The sequence below is a fragment of the Hemitrygon akajei genome, chromosome 2 (assembly GCF_048418815.1).
Source record: "Hemitrygon akajei chromosome 2, sHemAka1.3, whole genome shotgun sequence".
In the NCBI taxonomy this organism is placed as follows: domain Eukaryota; kingdom Metazoa; phylum Chordata; class Chondrichthyes; order Myliobatiformes; family Dasyatidae; genus Hemitrygon; species Hemitrygon akajei.
Genome location: NC_133125.1, coordinates 141,994,271 through 142,020,271, shown reverse-complemented (window position 1 = coordinate 142,020,271; position 26,001 = coordinate 141,994,271). Strand labels below are relative to the sequence as shown.

Genomic DNA, 26,001 nt, shown 5'->3' with positions numbered 1-26,001 from the left:
ATTCAGAAAACCTTACTGGGTTACACTGACTAAATATCGGCAATGATTATTTATTTAAAAGGTTCCATCCATTTTCTTGCAGTTTGTGGTCATGGGACCAAAACAAGGGATGGTGCAGTTAGTCCATTGCTTGTTGCTCAAGGAATTAGAATTAGAATTGGGTTATTATTGTCACAGGTACCAAAATATATTGAAAAACTTGTTATAAAAGGGCATCTGCTCTTGAAGGCTCAACTGTGTCACAAATTGTAACATTCTGGTGAAGAAATCTTACTCCCAGTCAAGATGGCACCAGTGAACACCAATACCTCGGGTGACACCTTCCAGATCGTCAATTATTTCAGTTTTTTATCTTATTTGTTTTTGAAACTGTTGAAGCCTTTGACTTACAGTCTGTAGTTCGATCAAGTGTCCTAGCACTCTACTGTTCCTGAAAAAACTTCAGGAGAGAAACACAAGCACAAGCTACCACGACGAGAAGCTCAGAGACGGGACGGGGGGCCTTGATTGACTACATTTCTCATCGATTAAAGCATCAAGGAAGATTGAAATATCAAAGCAAATGTGCAGGGGCCGCTGGGCTCAAGTTGCTCTTCTCAGAGGGGCTGCTGGGTTCGAGTCGCTTCCCTCGGAGGGTTGGCTGGGTTCAAGCGACTCTTCTCCCCAATGCTCTCAGAGATATCATCAAAATTCTGAGATTTATAGATTAGACATTAGTTCAAACTGTAGTTCACATTGGCCTCTTTCAGCTCTATGGTCTTTTTTGTGTTCCTGTCCATTCTTTCTTGTTGTCTATTGGTGGGGTAGTTGGGGTTACAGGACTGGTCTATTGGTGGGCTGGGGGTTTGGGGTTAAAGGACTGATGTGCTTGTTGCTGTTTTTCCACGTAGATGATCTGTTAGCTTTTGTGTGAGGGAGGCTTTGGGGTAATTTTGGGGTTTTTGTTTCTTTATTTTTCTTTTCATGTGGGGAGGAGATTGATGTCTTTTCTTTCAACTTCTTCTATGGTTTTTCTGTATTTTATGGCTATCTGGAGAAGACAAATCTCAAGAGCTGTATTCTGCATGCGTGCTTTGTAATAAAATGAACCTTTGAAAAAATCATTGATGCTTCAGGTCAAAACCCTGCACTGGGACTGAATGGAGAGGTGTAATGGCAGGGTTTCAACCCAAAACATCAACAATTCCTCCCACCCCCAGATGCTGCTTGATCCATTGAACTCCTCCAGCAGATTGATTTTGATTCATATTCCAGCTTCTGCAGCCTCTCAAGTCTCTAACAGGCTCAGCTGATAATGCTTTTGGAATTAAGAAGGAACTACCCCACCACCCACTCCAGCACGATACCACTCTCCCCAGCAGAATTTAAATACACAAAGTTTAATGACGAGTTGAGCTTCTTTTCTGGTGTTTGCTCTGATTCTACTAGTGCTTGGTGTTGTTCAGGTTGTTTTAAGTAACCAAAGTCTAGAGTAAAATCAATGCTGAAAACACTAATAGTTTTTTTATTCTGTGTTTTTCACCCATTCCTTTCATTGTGTGAGGGGAGGGGATTTGGGGGAAGGTTGATGATATTGTTGCGTTCTATTAGTTTTTTTTGTTCGGGGCAAGGAGGACTCTGGCATAGGGGTTGAGGTTCTTGTTGCGTTTTGTGCAGGGGAGGGAGTTTTGGGTGTCTGGGGGTTAATGATCAGGATGCCATTCTTTTTTTGCAAGGGGGGTGTTGATGTTTCTCCGAATGACTGTCATGTTCTTTCTTTGTTTCGTGGTTATCTGGAGAAGACGAATCTCAGAGTTGTACATGGATACGTACTTTGATCATAAATAAACCTTTCAACCTTTAAACAAGAGGTTCTACAGATGCTGGAAATCTTGAGCGACACAAACAAAATGCTGGAGGAACTCAAGCAAGTCAGACAGCGGTCGTGGAAGGGAATAAACAGTGAACACTTTAGGCTGAGATCCTTCATCAGGACTGTAAGATGGCATCTGTGGGAAGAGAAACAGTTAATTTTTCAGGTCAACTGATGAAGGGTCTTCAACATGAAACACTGAATCTGTTTCTCTCTCCACAGACACTGTCTGACCTGCAATACTGTCAACTTTTATTTCAGAGCCAGCATCTGACAGGACTCTGGTCTGACATCGGGTCTTCCATATAAGCCATCAGCTCCCAGCTATGGCTCCATTAGTGGCCCTTCTTCATCAAATACAGCACGAGTGTGTGAGCAAGGAGAGGACAGAGTGAGCAAGGTATACTGCAAAGACAAGTCAACATATTTAGGAGGGTCTATATTTAGGGGAATGGAATAGGGGATTATAGTGAGGGGGAGGGCTTAACATATAGAGAAATATCAGGCAGCATGGGAGGAATGAGAAAGTAACAGGAATATCGTTGGAATGTGTAGCAGTATTATTCATGTGAAGATGTGGCAATGCAAGGGCATTTCAGTGCACTGAGTTACATGAACTTTAGCTAAGAGCTCTAATTGGCTGCTGGTAGTTGAAGGTAGTAAACTGACAAAGTTTGTGCTTCACTTTCACACTAAAGTGTTGTCTTTAAGCATGTCGGAGTTGATCTCATCTTCACAGTGGCAGATGTGACTTCCTGCCTACCTGAGTGGGGACACTGGAGTATCAGCCCACACATTTTGACTGCAGGTTGCATGCTAATTAACTAGAAGCATTTTAATCCAAACCCACAGCTTAATCACGCATTATACTCTCAGGCACTGTCCTGCTTACCAAGCACGTTGCTCCACTCATAATGATGAGTTAGTCATCCATATCTATATTCATAGCCTTTCAAAGTGTAGTCTTCAATGATTCATAAATTTGTAATTTATTCATTTGGTCAGATATTCTAAAATTCTTCAATTCCACCTTTTCAGTTCTGAGGTACTGGTACATATAAGAAACAAAGGGTACTTATAACAAACACATACAGTCAAAGTCGACAGGGCTGAGGGTTTCAGGTTTCCAGGAGAGAACATCACCAATAGCCCTACTCTTCTACCTTGCACCTTACTATCTACCTGCACTGCACTTTCTCAGTACGTGTAACTCTTTATTCTGCATTTCGTTTCTGCTTTACCTTGTACTACCTCAATGTACCATTGTAATGAACTGACATGTATGAACAGCGGGCAAGACAAGATTTTCACAGCACCTTGGCACGTATCAATAATAAACCAATTTGCCAATATCAAACTTCAGTCTGAGTTCTCAATATAGTAGCACCAGCACAGGTATACGATTCTGATCAATGGGACTGAACTTTCATGCTGGGTGCCTTGTATATGTTCCTATATCACACAATAGTTCAACTAGAGAAGAACAAATCCCTCTCTCTATAGAAGTTAAGCAGTATACAAATATTTAGTCCAGTCAAGGACTACAGTGATGTACGATTCAGAAAAATTGACTTTAAAAGTTTTAAATATCATATGCTTCACATCGATAGTTTACTGACTGAAGGCCAGAAAATGAAATGTGATTTTTGATAAACAAGAGAATATCTGCAGATGCTGGAAATCCAAACAGCGCACACAAAATGCTGGAGGAACTCAGCAGGCCAGGCAGAATCAGAATAAGAATCAGGTTTATTACTACCAGCATGTGACGTGAAATTTGTTAACTTAGCAGCAGCAGCTCAATGCAATACATAATAAGAAGAGAAAAAATAATAATCATAATAAATAAAATTTAAAAAGCTAACAAGTATATCAATTACATATATTGAATAGATTTTTTAAAATGTGCAAAAATAGAAATACTGTATATTTTTTAAAAATGTGGTAGTGTCCAAAGATTCAATGTCGGATGGCAGAGGGGAAGAGGCTATTCCTGAATCACTGAGTGTGTGCCTTCAGGCTTCTGTACCACTTACCTGATGGTAACAGTGAGAAAAGGGCCTGCCTGAGGTCCTTAATAATGGACACTGCCTTTCTGAGACACCACTCCCTAAAAATGTCCTGGGTACTTTGTAGGCTATTACCCACGACGGAGCTGACAAAATGCTAGAGGAACTCATCAGGTCAGGCAGTATCTATGGTTTAAAAAAAAGTTCCAGTCAACGTTTTGGGCCAAGACCCCCGAAACGTCAGCTATACTCTTTTCCATAGATGCTGCCTGATCTGCTGAGTTCCTCCAGCATTTTGTGTGTGCTGCTTGTAATTTTTGATATATTCCCTTCCCCTGACCACTTCTATATAAGAGAAATAAGTTTTAGAACATAAAACAATACAGCACAATACAGTCCCTTAGGCCTGTGATATTATGGCGACCTTTTAACCTGCTCCAAGATCAGTCTAATACTTCCCTCCACAAACCCTTCCGTTTTTCTTCATCGTGTGTTTTTCATCTAAGATTCTCTTAAATGTCCCTAATATCTGCCTTTACTACCAATCCTAGCAGTGTGTTCCATGCACCCACCACTCTCTGTGTAAAAAGCCTACCTCTGACCCTCCCCCCAAACTTTACTCCAATCACCTGCTTGTCCACTCTATCTATGCCTCTTACCATTTTATAAACCCCTATCAAGTCACCACTCATCCTCTTTTGCTCCAAAGAGAAAAGCCCTAGCTAATTCAACCTACAGTATCCTCATAAGACATGCTCTCTAATCCAGGCAGCATCCTGGTAAATTTCCGCACCCTCTCTAAGCTTCCACATCCTTCCTATAACAAGGTGACCTGAACTGAACACAATACTCTAATGTGGTCTAACTGGATACTAGAGAGCAGCAACATTTCCTTCCGGCTCTTGAACTCAAACTCCTGACCAATGAAGGACAACACAACATATGCCTTCTTAACCACCCTATCTAGTGTACTTGCTACACTTCCCTATACCTTCCCACCAGCAGTTCCAAGTTGAGAGGTGATGCCAATATGGAAGACCACAGTATCATAAGCCCATTTCTCCAGCTCATGACCTCCCACAAGTACTGTGGGATCAGACTAAGAGACTCTGTTTCCTCTCCTCTCTATTTTCACCATATCAACAAACACAAACATAACTGAATTACAAATGTCGGGGATGTAGAAATAATAACCAGTAGTTCAATCATTCATCATTCCAAACCCAGGGGAAGTGAATGTGAAATCAATGTTAATAAAGCCAAATTAAAAAGGAGAAATGTCTTTGCTCAAAGCATAGTGAGAACACGATACGTGGGGTCCATGGGGAGATATTGCAGTGAAGGGAGCAAGGGAATAAGCTGGGTAAATACACAGAGGGACGGGGAGAGGTGGGAGGAAGCTTGTGTGGAGCAGAAACATCAACATGGACAATTTGGGTCAACTAATGTTGTACACCTGATGTAACTGCAGTTAGAAACTGCTGTTAACCATTTAACATTAAGATGGCACTTTATACCCTTGAACAATAAATCGCAAAAATCCTTAAATCTCTTCCTATCTTATTCCATTGGCTCTGGTTTGACTACTGAGAAACTATGAAAACTAATTTCACAGGGAATATGGAACAGCATCTGAATTACCTCAATACTGTGCATACTGCATCAGGATAAAGCAACTATCCACTTAGAGACAGCTCCCAGAAGAATAATGCAACTATATGATGCTGACAAATGGTACCATCGTCAGTACAATATTCCATTCACAAATACGTCGTAACCTGCCCCTATCTTCCTCCACTTTTTATTAAATATTTATTAAATATTTGGAAAACAGATCATCTAGTGAACAAAAGCAATGCTTATCCTCCTCTCACTTCATATTAACTTGTCCACATAAACACAGCCATCACCCTTTTATTTTTTAGGCTGATAATGGGGCGCAATGCTTTATAGTGAGAGCTGTAAGATTGGAGTTTGATTGCCACCACTGTCTGTGAGGAGTTTGTACATTCTCCCTGGGACTGTGTTGGTTTCCTCTGGGTGCTCCAGGTTCCTTCTATGTTCCAAAAGGACATAAGGTCAGGGTTAAAGTTGTGGATATGCTATATTGGTGCCTGAAGTACAGTGCCACTTGCACATTGCCCAGCACAACCCCTGCTGAAGTGATTTGATGTAAATGACATACACATGTTCTAGTATGTGAAGAAATGGTTTGTAACAGAATTGATGTGGTTCTGAATAGAATTTGAATTCATTTAATAAACAATTCTTCCACCATCCAACAAAAAAGTCAGCAGAATTCCAATACGTATTCCCTTTAAAATTCTGACTTGGTGATAGAGGGCAGCTTCAGGCATGAGTGCAGAACCGTCACGTCACAGATTTCTCACCTTGTAGAACTTCGGAGAAATTGCTGAGCCTTCAGCTGAGAAGCTACGTAAATTGATGCAGCTGTAGCCAGCAGCTCCTTGTGCTCAGAATCCAACAACTTATGTCCTGTAGGGAGAAAAGCTTTGAATAGAATAACACAAATTGGGCAACACAGCAACAGATTCTTCAGTCCCATACATCCACGTTATTGTTCCACACAAACTTCACCAACCTTCACCTCACCTAATCAGCCTACCCTTCAATTCCTTTCACCTACTGTGTTTATCCTTAACTGTGTCCACACCATTTGCTTCGAACATTCCAGACAGAAACAGGTTCTTTCCAAATTTCTCCAGTAAATAAGCCAGTATAATCAAAGACCATCCCACCCCAGACATTTTCTCTTCTCCCCCTCTCACTGGTGCAGAAGGTACCTGAGAAACACCAAGCTCAAGGACAACTTCTATCCTCTGTCATAACACTTCCGAAGGGTCCTCTAGTATGATAAGATAGACTCTTGACCCCACAATCTACCTCATCATGGCCTTGCACCTTAATATCTGTCTGCACTGCACTTCCTTTGTAACTATTCCACTTCATTCTGCATTCGGTTATTGTTTTTCCCAAGTACTACATGCCTCAATAAACTGCGGAATGAGTTGAACTGTACAAACAGTATGCAAGACCAGTTTTTCACTGTACCTCTGTATATGTAACAATAATAAACCAATTTACTCATTTGTTATCATACAGTATAAAATAAAGTTACAGGTCCTTCCCGAGTTATGAATGCCCAACAACCCAGAATGGATGAGGATGGATTTACCAGCAAGCATCTTCTGCCAGATGCAGAGGAACATGCCTTCTCTCCCTACCCACTCCTCCACCCAAGATAGAAATACAACGATCAGGGGGCTGGCTGAAGCTGAGCTAAGCAGAGCCAGGAGCACTGAGCAACCTCACCCACTCAGTGACCGAGTCAGTGAGGCCAGCTGACAGCCTCAGTGCTTGCTCTCCTGTCACCACTGTCCCTGTGACTCTCTCCCTCAAATATCTAACTAATTTCTTTTTGATAACATTAACTGATTGTATTTCCACCATCCTTAAAGGCAGTGAATCCTTACAGGCACATTAAACTATTCTTTTATAATGCTGTTTATATTGTGAATGCATGATGATATTTCTGCATTTATGCACATTTTCATCCATATCTGTACTCTTAAGTTTATTTTTTATAAAATTCCTTATCTTAATAATTGTTAAGTGATGTTTTGGTTGTATTAATAAATTCCTAATACATGTACATGTAAATGGCAAATAAAGTTGTTCCTTCATCCTTGCATAGCAGATGATAAACATTTTCTGCACAAGGACACTCACCATTATATTCGTCCTGGGTATCTTCTACCCAAACTTGTACCCCTCCCCCCTTAATGATCCACTCAAATGAATATATTTTCTCCATCTACTCTGCCTAAATTGTCATGATTTTGTACACCTCTATGAAATCCCCTCTCACCCTTCTTTGCTCCAGGAGAACCACCCCAGGTTTCCCAATCTAACCTTGGAGCTGAGACTTCCCATTAACACTTCTCAACAAAGATCACTGAATAGCAATCTGGAGTGGAATTCCAGATTGAGAACTCTTTTGGGCATAAAAAGAACTTTGCGTTTCTGCTTTGATCAACGGCCTTGCATTATTTTTTTTGGAATTTAACAATTCCTTTACTGCAGATGCTGCTTAACCTGCTGAGTTCCTGCACCAAATTGTTTGTTCCTCCAAATTCCAGCATCAGCAGTCTCCTGTGTCATATGTTTATGTTGTTCTTGCAGCTGCAAAACTCTTATGGGTGTCAAGAGCTACATGCTGAACCAAAATTATTTCAAACAATCTGAAAAGCAAACTGATTGAATATATTACATCCAAAAAAATAACATGAACCTATTGCTCCAAGAGAAACCTGTCTTAAGTGTATTGAATCTTCAGTTACAAACCTTTGAAACCATCGGGGTAGACTTCTGGAAGGAAATTTGTAGTGATGTCTCCTTTCACAAAACGTGGGTGAACTATAATCTCCCGGAGCAGGGGAACATTGTGAGTCACTCCTGCAAATGAGAAGGAAATGTGTTATGAAGGACTTTGGCACGATTTACATTACCTGGAGTAATCATTATATCCCTTACTGTGAAAATACCCACCTGCGGTATCCTTACTGTGTATTTCTCTGCCAGACAAAAATAACTTTAAACTGCAATAGTTTTGCAATTCCTGATCCATAAACATTTATCTATTTTACACAACTGTAAGGTACACTAATTAATGCGAGAAAGTAGCTCCATCTTGAATTAAGACATTAAAGTGAAGCAATATCTGCCCTCACAGACTAAAGCATTCCACAACAAATATTAAAAAGCATGGTAATTCTCCTCAGGAACTTGGCCAATATCCCCTCAACCAACACCATGAAAATAAAAATTATCACTTATGTGGGAGCTTTCACTGCATAAATTGGCCATTGCTTTTCCTGCATTACTATACTTCAAAAGGACTTCACTGGCTGTGGAATATCACAGGATCATGAAGGCACTGGAGAAATCCAAGTCTTCCTTGATTTTCAACCCCTTCAGCAGCTTCAGAAATAGTTTATAATACTACTTCTATTTGTTCTATTCAGCTGAGAAATGCACAGGCAATAAACATTCACAATCCATCTAATATCAGCAATTGCAGAGGCAGTTCAGTTAAATCACAGTTAATGTTTTAATTGCATTGTTTTCTTGAAGTGAGATTGAAAGATCAAAGAGTAGGCATCTTGAGCAGAAGGTAAGGGACAGTTGGTTGTTCAGGACTAAAATGGGTAAATTAGTAGGAATTGAGTTGTGAGGGACCTGAAACAGTGGACAGAATAATCTACAGGGAGATTTAATGGTTTCTAATCTTTTGCAATGGGATATTTCCTTCTATCTAGGAAGAATAACATCGAGTTAAAGCTCTTACACAAAATATGGTGTGAGGGACTTAGGAAATAATCCACCATGCAAAGAACTGTTAAAGCAGCCAATGTTTAGCCTCACAGAAGTTAAAATGGAGATCACTGCATTTTTTCTTTAAAGGATTGAGCAACTCAACATTCAGCACAGAGTAATTCATAGGGGGAGAGCAAGGCATTGGAATTAATTCTAGGTTATTACAATCAAGATTCCCCACATGTTTGATGGGAGAATTAGCTAGCCGTTCTCTGTGCTGCAATCTTATATGGCTCTGAGAAAAGTTGTGGGAGCTCTTCTAATATCACTGCTTGACCGACACTGAACATGCTCACAAGAGAAACTAAATGTGCTGAAGTTTCTTTCATGGCAACCAACGGATCTGAAGAGAGATGGTCCTCGACAACATTGGCCAGGGATTTGAATTTCTCAGTTGATTACCCAAAAGAATTACAAATCAAAACCTGCCACTTGCATCCTGCATCATTCCAGGTACAATGTCAAGTACAGAGTCGACACTTCAATAGTAGCAAGAATCTCTGATAGGTAGACAATATTAAAATAACTCAAGGATGGCTCTTTGAACCTAAATGAATAAATCATCTTCACTACATTAATCAATAAAATTTCAAGCTCATAATTTTACAGCATTACTTGAAAGGAGTCTTCAATATGAATATCATCAAAGGTATCAGTCTCATAAAAGGCTGTCTACCATAAATAAATCATTAGAATGTAAAATATGCAAGTCGAGCAGTTGTAGATCCCATGTATCTACATTTCGCTGCAAAGAGGGTTTCAAGGGGCCTGGTAAATGAAATAAAATGAGTATAATGTTACAGTTCCACCAAATTTGGGGAGAAAAAAACAAGGCGAAATAGGGCAGGTCAACTTGTCTTCACTTTGTCGAATAGCACGTCACAAGTGTTGGATGTGAGGTTCATTTTGACCTCAGCCAAAGTTCACAAGGTCCACATCTGTGTGTGAAAAGCTGCCAGGCTGAAGAATGATGACCCACAAGCTGCCTTCTCCTGACTACCTGCTGCTTCCAAAACATTGCCGAGACATTAGCCACACACTAACAGGATCAAACAGAGGCCAAATAGCCAAGCTTATTTTCAATCATGTGGTGTTGCAGCTAAAAGCAAAACCAGATTTTCTTCATACTTAACGGAACTAGCTTTAGTCTAGAGCTAAAATCCAACGAAAGTGCTTCCAATATTTTGCTGAATGCCTTCCCTTGGGAGCGCAATGTCATTTACAATCTATGAGATCTTTACCTTAGACACCACCGTTCAGCACCCATGCAGTACATACACCAGACTAGGGGGTAAACTAACCCAATAGTAAACTTCTTCCATGACAAACAAACATTGGAATTGATGCCAGACCATACGTGGTGAGCTAACTTTGATACTCCATTTTAACTGCAGCTGCAACTCACTGAAGGGTCTAATTGGATATAGAATTATCAGTGAAAAGGACTCAATTGCAATGGCTATAATCTTTGCACTGTTTTGTTGTTTTGAGCTCATTGATGTGTCTACTATAAACACATGGGATTCTGAAGATGCTAGAAATCCTGAGTAACACAGACAAGACTCTTTATTCCTTTCCACAGATGCTGCCTGACCTGCTGAGTACACACTTAGTGTGTATTTATTGTTGCTTATTACTTTGTGTGCTGTTTACTCTGTGAGCTTCACGTGAGCGAGGAATTTCAATGCACCCTGGTGTGTATGACAATAAACTAATCTGAGTGCAGAAGGAGTTACACCCCATCAGAGGCTAATTTAATAATGAGGTGGTGATTTGTTGAAATTCTCCACCCAGTTTGTTGTAGAGTCTCTGTTGCTGAGTACTGTATATTCAATTCTAAGATTAATGACACTTAAAGATGAAGGGAAGGGAAGGGAAGATCAGTGGCGCAGAGGCAAAACGGGCAGATTGTTCTTCTGCTGTTATTTCTTGTATACCTTCAAATGCAAGGCCCTAAACCAGGGGTGTCAAACTCATTTTAGGTCACAGGCCGGATTGAGCAAAATGCAGCTTCATGCGGGCCGGATCAGTCGGACACGTGCGAACGCAGCTTTCGTTGCCTCCATTTTTTCAGCCTGCTCTCATGTGTCTCAGTCTCTGCTATAACTACAAAGTGTTTCACTTTACAAATTCCATTTCTTATGAAGAAGACTGCCGAGCAAGACTGCCGAATAAACACTAAAAACCCTGAAAACCTGGTACCTGAATAAACTCAGCATTAGCCATATCATACGCCATAGGCGCTTCGATTACTGGGGCCAGCTTTAATAGCAATTAGATATTATCTCGCGGGCCAAAGATAATTCCACCGCGGGCCTTGAGTTTGACATATATGCCCTAAACCTTTGCCTCCTTGAAGATGCATGTCAAAACATTGTTTCTTTGACCATGCTTTCGGTCAGCGGCCCAGTATCACCATGTGGTTCAAAGTTGGTTACTTTTTGTTTGTTGACTCTTTTGCTGCATTGAAGACTCCAAACAAATATTATTGATGAACTGAATTTTTCATGAGTAGGTCTGAGGGTAGGACAAGACATAACAACAAGCTATGTTAGTTCTTCAACTTCATAAGGCTTCACCAACTGCAATCACTCCAAGTCTGACTTGCACTCCCTACAGCATTCAGATTCAGATTAGCTTACTACAGTATACACCAGGGTGCAATGAAATTTCTTGCTCACATGAAACTCAGAGTAAATAGTATACATGCTAATAATAATAACAATAAATACAGAGACAAGCGCAGAACAACAGACTGGGACAAAGATTGTAGTGCAGTCTGAAGAACTCCAAAAAGAAATGCAAAAGTGACTTTAACAGATGAAGTAGAATTGGGAGTCAGAGACAAGGCAGCACCACTGGGAAGCGGATGTGAAAGAGATGATTGGTGCAGGAGTCTGATAGCCATGGGGAAGAAGCTGTTCTTTAGTATGGATGTCTGGACTTTCAAGCTCCTGGTAGAAGAGAGAAAAGGGAATGCCCAGGGTGGCAAGTTTCCTTGACAATCCTTCCTAAAGTGATGTTCCATGAAGATGGACTGGATGGAAAGAAGTGACAAGCCTGTGACAGACTGGCCTGTGTTTACAACTCTTGGCAGCTTTCCTCGATCCAGAGCATAGCAGCTGCTGAAATGTAATCTGTCAGGATACCTTCTATTGTACTCTCAGAAAGCTGAAAGAGGCTCCTCACCGACATGGCAATGCATCTCAGAAGGTGAAGAAAGTACATACGTTGGTATACTTTCCTGATCACGGCATCAGTAGGGAGTCAGTGGTGATATGGATGCCTCTGAATTTCATATCCTTTCCCTTGTCTATACAATAGCCCCTCTCAGCTAATTAATGTAGACTGCTCACTCAAATTTGTAGCAGGTCTCACAATTCCTCTGCAATCCTTTATTTCTTCTACTTCTGGTCCTTGCACTTACAGCATTTTTCATCTGTGTTTATCTAATTTTTTCCTATATGCATCTGATTGAAAACCTTACAAATTGTGCATAACACTCAGATTCAGGATGGCGTCCCACTTCACACCCTGCCTGACATTACAAAAAGATGGAGCAAATCATGTTGAAAATGGAGTTCTAGCCGATCTGAGTTTCTGTCAAAGCCACTGAGAAGATTCAGCACTACCTGAGACTACAGTTAATGAAATGGGTCACGACTTCTTGGATGAAGTGACCAAGCCAGGCACTATCTGATTGAACTGAAGTTGAACATATTCCTGCGAGAACTAATACATTCAGTTTTGGTCACACTGCAGGAAGAATGTAACAGCTTGAGGCTTCAGAGGAGATTTACAAGGATATCAACAGGATGGAGAGGTTTAGTTATCAGCAAAGACAGGCTCAGCTGGGGTTGTTTTCATTGGGAAAGACACGGCTGCACAAAATTTTAACTGAGGTGTAAAAAAACATTACAAGAGGTAAAATGGGGTGGATTCTCCAAAGCAGAGAGGTCAAAATCTAGTTGGCATGGATTTGAATAATAGGTACAAGGATTACAGTGGAGTTAAGGAACAAAATAATCTTTAGAGCAGCTACAGTGATTTTCAACTCGCTTCAGAAAACAAGGTTGGGGTGGTACCTTATTAATTTTATAATCTACCTGTCTGAGCACATGCAGTACAGCCACCTGCAGAGCTACAAGCTGATAGCACAAATAAAGATGAGATTAGTCTGAATAAACTCTCTCTCGATGGTCAGGGAAACAATGGGCTGAATGGACATATCAAGTTCTGAAAATTTCACAGATTATAAAGTAACAGACCAGGAAAGTGATTTCTTTAGTTTTTTTTAATTCTGGTCTTTCACTTTCAAATGTCACCGAGTTACTCAAGTGTAGCATTTGTACTGAACCCTGGCATTTCTTATTTTAACAATACCTGCCAAACATTTGAACATTTAACCAAATCAAACTGTTCAGGTCAGATTGGATTACCATTAATTCCTTTTAAAACACATCCATGACATTGATATTCAGACAATATTAGATGAAGGTTTTCTTTTGTTGTTTCAATCCTGTTGTGCAGAAATTGAGACTCGAGCTCCATCCAGGATACAAAACAGCAGGCTCCTGAAATCATTGTGATGTTCACCAATGATTTTAAACATTAATATTAAAAGACATAAAGTTTACCAGAGTGTTATAATTATTTTATGCTGTAGTCTGAATATTATAATCTTTGAAGAATATGCCTTAAACACTGATCCCCAATGGACTATTTCTTCAGCAAAGCACTGCTTAAGCCGTTTGTCTTGCACATAAAGCCTTTTGTGGTTTGTGCAATTAATGTACAAGGAGATCAGTAAGCTAACAGGAGGAATGAGTGACATGGACATCTAAAGCTATTTTTGTTTGATCATACCTAGATATGAAGCATTGGAGAATTACACGGAGGCTGTTTATTCATTTTGCCTATACAGTACTGACTCTGAAAACAGTAAGTTATAAATCCTGTTCCCTCTGCACCTTTTCTGAAGCCTCATACATTTTTCCACTTATTGGGAAGTCATTACTGAATCTGCTTTCAACACCTTTCTAGTGTAAAAGAGATTCTTTGTTCTTGTTCTTCTGTCTGCCTCCTCTGGTCACCAACTTTGCTACCATGGAACATTTCCCCTTTTTTCCTTGATCAAAATTCTTTGTGATTTAGAACACCCCAGTAAATCTCCCCTCGAGTCCCTCTGCTCTAAGAACTAGCCCTTCGATGGAACTGAACTCCCTCATTCCTGTGATCATTCTACTAAATCCCCTCTCAAGGGCCTTGAATAGCACCTAAAAGGCACAGTCTAGAATTGGTACTAACCAGTGGTATACAATGGCTTTGCAAAATGTTCCCGCTTTTCTACCTTTTACAAAAGCTGATAGAAACAACACGCCAATGGAGAATCAGAGAACAGTGTAACTTTAGAAAAGGTTATAAAGGCCCATTAAGTCTTGGCCAGATTTTTTGCACAGCAATCCAACTGGTTCCACTCCCCTGTCTAAACAGCCCTGCAAATATTGCTCCTTCACATGTTATCCAGTCTTTTTGTAATCGCATTCAGTAGTAACCTCGACCCACCCAATCCAACAGTTCTTTACAAAATGAACCACACAAATTTTTTCTGATTTCGACTTTGGTTCGCTTATTAATCACTTTAAATGAGGTAAGTATTGGAAACTGTTTCTCTGTACAAAACATTCATTATTTTAAAATCAGTTACCAAGTTTCACGAGAACACTAGAATAATGTAAACACTAACAGCTTTCCTCCTAGCTTTCTCCACCTTTTGGAAAACAACCCCAACTTCACCATTTGCTCTAACCCTCTCAGATAGACCCACAGTAGTAAATCCCCACAACATCTCCAAGGACTCAACATCCTTCTGAAGTAAGGGCCCAGAACTAGAACATAGAACAATACTAATTTATTAGGGTTGTGCCAACCCAAATAAATTAGTAATTAAACAGCCAACTAAACTAATTCCCTCAACAATGTCCCTATCCTTCCATTTTCCTCACATTCATGTGTCTATCTGAACGCTTCTTACAAGTCCCAAATGCATCTGCTTCTACTACCACCCCAGGCAACGCATCCCAGGCACCCCCGACTCTCTGTCACAAGCTTGCCCCTCACATCTTCTCACCTTAAATGTATGCCCTCTGGAGTTAGACATTTCAACCCTGGGTAAACGATACTGTCTATCTACCCTATCTATGCCTCTCATAATCATATAAACCTCCAACAGGTCTCCCCTCAGTCTCCACTACTCAAGAGAAAACAACCCAAGTTTGACCAAATTCTCGTTACAGCACCTGCCCTCTAATCCAAGCAGCATCCTGGTAAACCTCTTTGGCATCTTCTCCAAAGCCTCAACATCCCTCTGATTTTGGGGTGACCAGAAATGTGTGCAATACTCCAGATGCAGCCTAACTAGAGTTTTATAACGCTGCAATTTAACTTCCTGACTGTTGAACTCAAAGCCTCAACTGATAAAGGCAAGCATACCATGTAGATTCTTAAACACCTATCAACCTATGTAGCACCCTTTCAGGGTGCTATGATCTTGGACCCTAAGGTCCCTCTGCTCATCAACACCTAAGGAACTTGGTGTTAACAGTGCATTGCTTCTTTAACATTTGACCTACCAAGGTGCAACATTCCCATTTGGCGGGGTTAAACTCCATCTGCCATTTCTCTGCCCACTTCTGCAACTGATTGATATCCCACTGTCTTCTTTCTGGGTACAAATATTTTATGTTTTAGCAGAACCTCCTAACTTTTGTACTCATTTTATAATGTCCAGGATGCCGTACACTTCCATCAACTGATTTGTTAACAATCATTCCACCAATGAAACACACATCTCACATCCTTGTAAAATATTCTATTTGCTACATGTCTGTCCCCCATGAACATTTTCATAAAGTCTGTCTTTTATATTTCTCACTTTTTTAAAAGATTTGTGCTCTCCAGATCTAAGATTTTAATCAAAATGCAGTGGTCCTAATGGTAAATTCCCATGTACTACTCCTTCCAAACAGTTGCATTGATGTTATCATATGAAGAAAGTTTGCCAGCCACTCTACTTCATTAGCACTTTGAAGAAATTCCGAATACCACCAAAGGCTCCTGCAAATTCTGCAGATGTACTGTAGAAAGCATTCAAAATGGCCACATCACAGCCTGGGATGGGACCTCCAACGCACAAGATCACAAGAAGCCGCAGAGTGTTGTAGACTCAGCCAGTTCCATCACAGGCACAACCTTCCCTGCTATCAAGGACATCTTTAAAAAGGTGGTATGTCAGGAAGGTAGCATCTGTCAATAAAGATGTTCACCATCTGAAACAAAACCTCGTTACATTACTACCATTGGGAAAGAGGTACAAAGGACCCACACTCAACATTTTAAAAATAGCTGCTTTCTGTCCACTATCAGATTTCTGAACAGTCCATGAACACTAATTCATTATTCATCTTTTGCACTTTTTACAGTATTTTATGTCTTGCACTGTTCTACTGCCACAAAACAACAAATTCCATGACACCAGTCAAAGGGACTTTAATGAATATGAGGTTAGCATAGAATAGGCTAATGTGCTGGAACATGTTGAGGTTATGAAAGAGGCACTATTGGAACTTTTGAAGAAGATTAGGATAGATAAGTTCCTAGAACCAGATGGGAGATACCCCAGGCTACTCAAGGAAGAAAGGGAAGAGATTGCTGTACATTTAATAATGATCTTTGTGACACCATTGACCACAGGAATAGTACCAGAAAATTGGAGAAAGGCAAATGTATTCCATTAGTTCTAGAAAAGTAATAGGGATAATCCTGAGAATTATAGACCAGTAAGTCTTAAATCAGTGGTGGGCAAGCTATTTGAGAGGTTTCTTAGAGGCAGGATTTAAATGCATTTGGAGAAGCATAGTCTGATTAGGAATAGTCAGCATGGCTTTAAGGGTGGCAGGTTGTGCTTTATGAGCTTGATTGGCTTTATCGAGGAAGTAACAAAACAAATTAAAGAAGGAAAAGCAGTGGATGTGATGCATACGGATTTTAGTAAGGTGTTCGACAAGGTTCCCCAGAGGAGGTTCATTCAAAAACTCAGGAGGCATGGAATCCAGGGAAACATGGCTGAATTGATGGAGAAAATTCTGACTTGGGGTCTGTGACTTGTGATGTTCTGCAAGGATCTGTTCTGGAACTTTTACTCTTTGTGTAAAGTGGAAAAGGTGGGTGAACAAGTTTGCAGACGAAATGAAGTTTTTAATGCTGTTGTGAATATTGTTGTAGGACTATGTGCTGAAAGTGTGGAATTTGCTCCCACAGGAACTGTTGAAATGAAGAGCATCCATGCACTAAGTGGAAGTTGAATGAACAGACAATAGAGAGTGAAGCAGAAGGACAAGTTGAAAGGGTGAGATGAAGAAGGCTGGGAAGGCCTGCTGGTCCAAATAACTTTTTTGTGCAGGGAACATCATAGGTTAGCATTACACTATTACAACGCCAGCAACCCAAGTTTATTTACTGCCGCTGTTGCTAAGCAGTCTGCACGTAACCCACATGGGTTACCTCCGGGTGCTCCAATTTCCTCCCACATCTCAAAGACTTTTGGGGTTGGTAGGACATATAGGGCAGCATGGGTTCATTGGGCTGGAAGGCTGTGCTGTATCTCTAAATAAATAATATTATGGGACTTCTATTGCTCTCAATTCAAACAATGCTTTTCTAACTTCTTCTACTACCATCTGAGTAAAGGAACTCAAAGAGATTCACAGCTATCCATGACTATAGTTTTCATTCCCTTTGATACAAGAATGAAGTGGCAGAACAAATTAAAGACACTCTGTTAGGCTTGTGCTCAATTCCTAGTTATACTAAGCACTTAATCAAATAAGCAAATTCGTTATGCAGTGAAGTCCAAGCTAATCAGCAATTTTTCCAATTTGCTTTCATCTGCAACATCAACATCACCCTACAGAGATCCAAGAGTTAATTCCGATCCTTTGGTGACACCTCAATGGAGAAATCAGGAAGTTATAAAGGATTGTGTTTGAAGTAATTACACAAAAGACACATCCTTTGGTCTCAAAATGATGATCACAGCTCATTGACACTTTCCATTTTCAAAGAGAACCAATTAAAAAAGGATGCCAATTTGAGAATTATTTTGCTACTTTCCAAAGACAAGAAACTAAGTGCATCCTTTCTGATTATTACAAAAATCACCATGCAGTTGGTAAACAACAATCCAAATTAACTTGGGAATGAGAAATACAGCAAGTGTTTTAATCTTCAAGAGAACAGTATAAAGTCCTAGCCTTATGTTGCAAAATATCAAATAGGATTGTAAAATAATTTGCTGCTGATTTTTATATAAGTTCCTAACCTGGGGTCTACAGACCTCTCAGTTAATGGTAGGAAGCCATGGCATAAAAAATGATTGGGAACCACCGGTTTAGCCAATGTGTAAAAGCAATCCATTCAACATGATGCCATTTCAACATCAAGGAATAGAACAATCACTTGAAAATCGTGCCAATTAGGGATTCAGGGTGTGCCAGTTAGACCAAATTGGTGGTTCTGCCCCCACACTATCCTGCTCCTGCTGTGTGGGTGGAATATTTGCTCACAGGGTGTGTGTGAAGTGTCTAGTGTAGTAGTGCTTGTAGTTAGCGCATGCTGCATGCCGCCGCATGGTGCTCTCTGCTTGCTACTCTCTGCTTACAGCTATTGCCGCTGGCTAGCCTTCTTAACAGAAGGTGAAAAGAGGAGCCGAGTATGTAAGCCTCCTTCTGCCAGTACAGTGCCTCTACACCACCAAGACTCCTGCAGTGCCTTCTCGGGGCCACACGCAGAAACTGGGTATCTTAGTCCCAGGCTAAACTACAGGGGATCTCGGAGCAGCAGCGGGCCCCAGAGACGCTGTGTGGACACGCCCTGGCACCCGTCAACCACTGTCCCAGCTGTGGGTAAATAGCCCCACTGCCCTGTGGTAAGTCTGTTGAGACAAGGCTGAGGGAGCACACCCTGACAGAAAAGCAATGTGCTGGCAGCGCACAATAGGCAGGCCTTAACGGACCAAGGACCTGGCAGTCTCCTGCAGCCAAGGACCTGGCAGTCTCCTGTCCTGGGTTCACCCTTGCCACTGGGATTTACCTCATCATGGTGAAGACAGTGCTACTGGGGATGGTGCATCCTATGTGGCACTTTAATATTTTCCTTGCGCAGGTCTCCACCTCTGACCATGGTGAACAATACCTGGACCTTACATATGGTTGAAGTCTGACGGCAATGGGGAATCTGGCAATGGGAGCAGGTACAAAGGGACTGGGAGCTCCTAGTCAGAACCCTGCACAGCAACGGCACAGGGTATTTGGTTGCTAGCAGCTGGGACTGAGTGGCAGCTGTTTTCGGCAGACCCCTGTGCGACTGAGCAGCCCTATTTAGGGACTGCACTGCTCACCCCAATTGGGGAAGGGCCTAGAAAAGGTGGCCTAAAAATTGCCCATTCAATCACTCACCTGGATAGCTTACCGCACCTATTGGGCTATTCCACTACTGCAGTCGAAATAAGAAACAATACACCTTAAAACTGGCAACATGAAATGTAAGGACTCTCCTGGACTCGTATGGCATCTCTGACAGACCTCATCAGAGAACAGCTTTGATCTCTGCTGAGCTGAGGCGCTACAACATCAACATTGCTGCCCTGAGTGAGACCAGGCAGCTCTTTAACTGAGAAAGAGATGGGTTACACCTTCTTCTGGAAAGGTCTCCCCCCAGGTGGACAACATCTCCACGGAGTAGGATTGGCCATCAAGAACATCTTTCTATCAAGTCTCACAGAAACACCTGTTGGCATTAGTGAAAGACTAATGACCCTCTGTATCCCCCCGGCAAAGAAACTTTATGCCACGCTTCTCAGTGCCTATGCACCAGCTTTGCCATCTGAGAATGAGGCCAAGGAATGCTTTTATCATACATTGGATGAAGCTCTTTGTCGGATCCCGAAGAATGATAAGATCCTTTTGCTTGGGGACTTCAACGCTAGAGTGGGACAGAACAACAGGATATGGAGTGGAGTGCTAGGTAGGCATGGTATTGGCAAGGTCAATGCAAATGGCATGAGGCTACTTACTCTTTGCTCTATGCTTAACCTTACCATAACCAACACCATCTTCTAGCAGGAGGCAAAATATAAGACCTCGTGGATGCACCCTCACTCTAAACATTGGCACATGATCGACTTCATCATTGTGAGACATAGTGACATCAAGGATGTTCCCATCACCCGTGCCATGACAAGTGCAGAGTGCTGGATTGACCATCGTATGATTGTGGCCAAGCACCATATGAAAGTGCGTCCCCCCCTCCCCCCCCGCGGCTGCAAAAGCCCAATATAAAGCAGCTAAATTGCAACCGCCTGAGAAACACAGAAGCAAGAAGTGAGTTTCGATGCATCCTAGTTGAGAAACTAAGGGAACTGGAACCTTGTCTGAGTTCAGAAATACCATGGAACAACAGTGGACCTATATCAGCTCTGCGCTCTATGAGGCAGCAGCCCAATCCATTGGCCATAAGAGTAGAAACCACCAAGACTGGTTTGACGATAACTCAGATACCATCCACAACTTGCTTAAGGACATGCACAAAGCACACTGGGCAACTTTAGACAACCCTTCATCCATCAGCATCAGACAGCATTGGCAGGCAGCTCGGAGGAAAGTGCAAAAGGCAATCCGGGTCATACAAAATGAGTGGTGGACTGAAAAGACACATGAAATCCAGTCCTTTGCCAATAATAATGACATGCATAATTTTTACAATGCTATCAAAACCATCTATGGCCCAATAAATCGATGCGTTACTCCCCTGAAAACAGCAGATGGTCAAACACTTCTGAAGAATCAGAATACCATTCTGCTGAGATGGGCTAAGCATTTTAACACCCTGCTTAATCAGGATTCTGACGCAGACCCCACCATCCTGGACGAACTGCCTCAACTTCCTCCTATCCACGACCGCAGTCTACCACCAACCTTCCAGTAGGTTCTATCAGCTGTCCATTCCCTTAAGAACAATAAGACCCTGGCACTGACAATATCCCTGCTGAGTTACTGAAGAACGGAGGGTACATGTGTATGCGCACCCTCTACCAGTACATCACCAAGGCCTGGACTGACGAGAACATCCCACAGCAATGGAGAAATGCAAAGCATCGTTGTTATTTATAAGAACAAGGGTGACAAGGCCATCTGCAGCAATAGTAGAGGCATATCACTCCTTTCTGTTGCTGGAAAGGTCCTGGCTAAGGTGATGCTTCAGAGGCTCATCAGCAACATCACTGAGTCAATGCTGCCTGAAATGCAGTGTGGATTTAGGAAGAACAAGAGCACAATCGACATGATCTTCACAGCCGGGAGCGACATTAAGACCTGCTTATGGCCTGTGTCAACCTCGCCAAAGCATTCGACACTGTGCAAAGAGAGCTCTTATGGGATGTCCTCCTCAGGTTTGGCTGTCACAATAAATTCGTTAACATCCTCCGCCAGTTCCACGAAAGTCACCAGAATAAAAGGGGGGGGGGGGAGTGGAAGGAAGACTAGCTAGAAGGTGATAGATGAAGCCAGGTGGGGTGGGAAAGGTAAAGGGTTGGAGAAGAAAGAATCTGACAGGAGAGGTAAGTAGTCCATAGGAGAAAGAGAAGAAGGAGGGGTACCAGGGTTGATGGTAGGCAGTTGAGGAGAAGAGATAAGAAGGTATGTGCTGATGCATGCTCTAAGTTTATCACCCTTCTTCCTGATACTTCTTGCATTAAAGTAAAAAAAAATTCAACCCATCCAGCTGCATTCATGCCTCATCCACTGCCTATCCTTCATCATAGTCTTTCTACACATTGTATCTATGCTTACACCAACTGCTCCATCATCTGACCTATCAGTCTGGATCCCATCCACCTGCAAACCTAGCTTAAACCTTCGCTAACAGCTCTAACAAATCTGCCCGCAAAGATATTGGACCCCTCAAGTTCAGATGTAAACCATCCCCTTTGTACAAGTCATACCTTTCCCAGAAGAGATCCCAATGATCTACTGAAACACTGTCCCCTCCAACAAGTCTTCAGCCACACATTCAATTGTAATTCTCATCCTGACATGTGGCACAGCAACAATCCCGAAATTAGTATGCTTGAGTTCCTGCTTTTTAGCTTCCTTCTTAACTCCCTGCATTCATTTTTCAGGACTGCCTCCCTGTTCCTAGCTATGGCGTTGGTACAAATGTGTACCAGGATATCGATTTGCTCTCCCTCCTCAAGAATGCAGTGAATCCAATTTGAGACGTTTCTGACCCTGGGACTTGGGAGGCAACCAACCAACCAGTAGTCTCATTCATATCCACAAAATATTCTGTCTGGTCTCCTAACCATCAATTGCCTATCACCACCACTTTCTTCTTCTCTCCCCTGCCCATCTGAGCCACGGAGCTAATCTCAGTGTCAGAGACTTAGTTGTAGCTGCTTTTCCCAATTGGTCATCACCCTAACAGTATCCAAAGTGCTATACTTGTTATTGAGGGAACAACCACAGGAGAACTTTGTCCTTTCCCTCTCCTGATAGTGACCCACCTATCTGCCTCTTATATCTGAGGTGAGTTTGCCTCCCTGTCGCTCCTATCTGTCAACACCTCAGACTCCTGAGTGATCCATAGGTCATGCAGTTCCAGTTCCTTAACACAGTCTGCAAAGAGGCTGCAGCCGAATACACTTTTTGTTTAAAAGCTGAGAAGTATCACTCATAAAATATTAAACTGTGCTCTAATGAAAGATAATGAACTAAAATATTTGCACAGTTTCCTGTCCACAGAAACAGTCTGACTTGCTGAGTACTTCCAGCATCTTTCAGCTTTATCTGTAGTATCTCCCTAAGCCTAGTGTTTTACTTTGATAACATCAATAATTACTTTCAGACTGAGCTGAATTGACCATGGAAGCAGAACGATAAGACCACAAGACACAGAAGCAGAATTAGGCCATTCAGCCCAACGAGTCTGCTCTGCCATTTGACCATGACTGATTTAATTTCGCTCTCAACCCATTTGTTTGCCTTCTTCTCATAATCTTTGATGCCCTTATGAATCAAGAATCTATCAACATCCTCAATAAATACACCCAATTACTTGGCTCCATGGCCATCTGTGGGCAACAGTTTCCTCTCTGACTGAAGAAACTCCTCCTCATCTCTGTTCAAAAGGGACATCTTTCCATTCTGAGGCTCTGTCTGCTGCTTCTCGACTCTCCCATGATTGGAAACACCCTCTCCACATCCACTCTATCTAGGCCCTTCAATATCTAGTAATTTTTAAGAGAGATCCCCCACTCATTTGTCTAAACTCCAGTGAGTACAAGCCCAGTCATTAATGCCATTTATATGTTAGCCCTTTCATTCACAGGATTATTCTCATAAACTTCTTCTGGACATTCTCCAATGCCACCACATCCTTTCTGAGATATGGGAGCTAAACTGCTCATAATACTCCAAACGTGGTCTGACCAATGCCTTATAAAGCCTCAGCAGGACATCCTTGCTTTTATATTCAAATCTTTTCAAAATAAATGCTAACATTGCATTTGCCTTCCTAACCACCAACTCAATCTGCGAGTTAACCTTTAGGGAATCCTGCACTAGAACTCCCAAGTCCCTTTGCACCTCTGATTTTTGAATTTGCTCCCCATTTAGAAAATAATTATCACCTTTATTCCTTCTACTTAAGTGCATGACCATACATTTCACTACACTGTATTCCAACTGCCACTTTGTGCTCATTCTCTTAATCTGTCCAAGTACTTCTGCAGACTTCCTGTTTCCTCAACACTACCTACCCCTGTATAATGCTTACCAAGAGTCGGTTTCTACATTGAAAAAAATAATTGATTGTGATTTTTATGCCAAAAACATTTGTGAAAACCTATTATGAACTTAATTTCCTTACAGCTACGAATAGGAAATGGAATGCACTGCATTCCAATTATAGTTACATTTAAGACGAGAAAGTCTGCATTTGCTGGAAATCCAAGCAACACACACAAAACACTGGAGGAACTCAACAGGCCTGGCAGCACCTATGGAAAAGAGTAAATAGTCAATGTTTCCATAGATGCTGCCTGGCCTGCCGAGTTACATTTAAATTATTTTTAAAATCTGTTTGTGTAATAGAATATACAAATTAATTTATTTATTGCAACATTTATAACACAAGGATTATGCTCTTAACACTGAAAAGTGGCTGACAATGTTTCAGCTAACCAGCACTTCACCATAATTATACTGGGAGGGTCAACAAAATCTGAATCCTACCACAGCTTTCCAAAGTCATATCAACCTGTATTTCACTTTCAAGAATTAAATTTTCTTTTTTTTTAACTGGGGAGTTTAATAATGAGCATTTGTACAGGGCCCTGGTGAGACCACACCTGGAGTATTGTGTACAGTTTTGGTCTCCAGGGTTAAGGAAGGACATCCTGGCCATAGAGGAAGTGCAGCGTAGATTCACGAGGTTAATTCCTGGGATGTCAGGACTGTCTTACGCAGAGAGGTTAGAGAGACTGGGCCTGTACACGCTGGAATTAAGGAGATTGAGAGGGGATCTGATTGCAACATATAAGATTATTAAGGGATTGGACAAGATAGAGGCAGGAAATATGTTCCAGATGCTGGGAGAGTCCAGTACCAGAGGGCATGGTTTGAGAATAAGGGGTAGGTCATTTAGGACAGAGTTAAGGAAAAACTTCTTCTCCCAGAGAGTTGTGGGGATCTGGAATGCACTGCCTCGGAAGGCAGTGGAAGCCAATTCTCTGGATGCTTTCAAGAAGGAGCTAGATAGGTATCTTATGGATAGGGGAATCAAGGGATATGGGGACAAGGCAGGAACCGGGTATTGATAGTAGATGATCAGCCATGATCTCAGCAGGCTCGAAGGGCCAAATGGTCTACTTCTGCACCTATTGTCTATTGTCTATAATTATCTATTCATAAACATATACCAAATAAGAGTCTGATTTGCAGGACTGAATATATAAAATTGCAATTATTAAATTATAAAGTGCATAGAAATGGGTAGATAGAGCTTTACCTTAAGGTAGGGGAATCCAGAACTAGAGGGCAGTTGAAGGTGAGAGGGAAGAAATTCAAAGGTGCTCTGAGGGGCAAGTACAATGATAGCATTTAAAAGACATCTAGATAAGTATTTGAATAGGTTAGGAACAGAGTGATATGGGCTTATTACAGGGATTCATACAATAAGCATCACACTGGGCATGGATGAGTTGGGCTAAAGAACCAGTTTCTGTGCTATACCACTCTGTGACTCTGATCTTCTGCAAGCTTCCCTTTATTCATTGGTGGGTAGGAGACTGAGGACTGACCTTACAGAGGTGTACAAGTCATGAGGGACATGGATAGGGTGAATATATAGTCTCTTTCCCAGGGAAAGGGGTTTAAAAGTGACAGGGGAAAGATGATAAAAGAGTGGGTTTATATAGAATAAACTGCAAAAGAAAGTGATCAAGGCAGGTACAATAATGACATATAAATAAATACCTGCAGTGGTACACAGATAGGAAGGATAAAGAGGCATATTGGACATATGAAGGGCAATGGAACTAGCTCAGATAGACAATTTGATCAGCATGGGCCTGTTTTGTTTTATGACTCAATATTTTTGAGATGTGGTTGCTAATGTAGAATTTTTAAA

General features: G+C 41.5%; 1 protein-coding gene across 1 annotated transcript in view; it reads right to left on the bottom strand.

The window, feature by feature from the left end:
* The window catches only part of pcca (propionyl-CoA carboxylase subunit alpha), a 458,281-nt gene that overhangs the window by 176,567 nt on the left and 255,713 nt on the right, over window positions 1-26,001 (bottom strand). The window contains exons 17-18 of the mRNA XM_073028749.1: window positions 8,227-8,337; window positions 6,252-6,357 (exon numbers count right to left, since the gene is read on the bottom strand). Coding sequence (XP_072884850.1) covers window positions 6,252-6,357; window positions 8,227-8,337 — 217 coding nt within the window. The remainder of the gene's footprint in view (window positions 1-6,251; window positions 6,358-8,226; window positions 8,338-26,001) is intronic.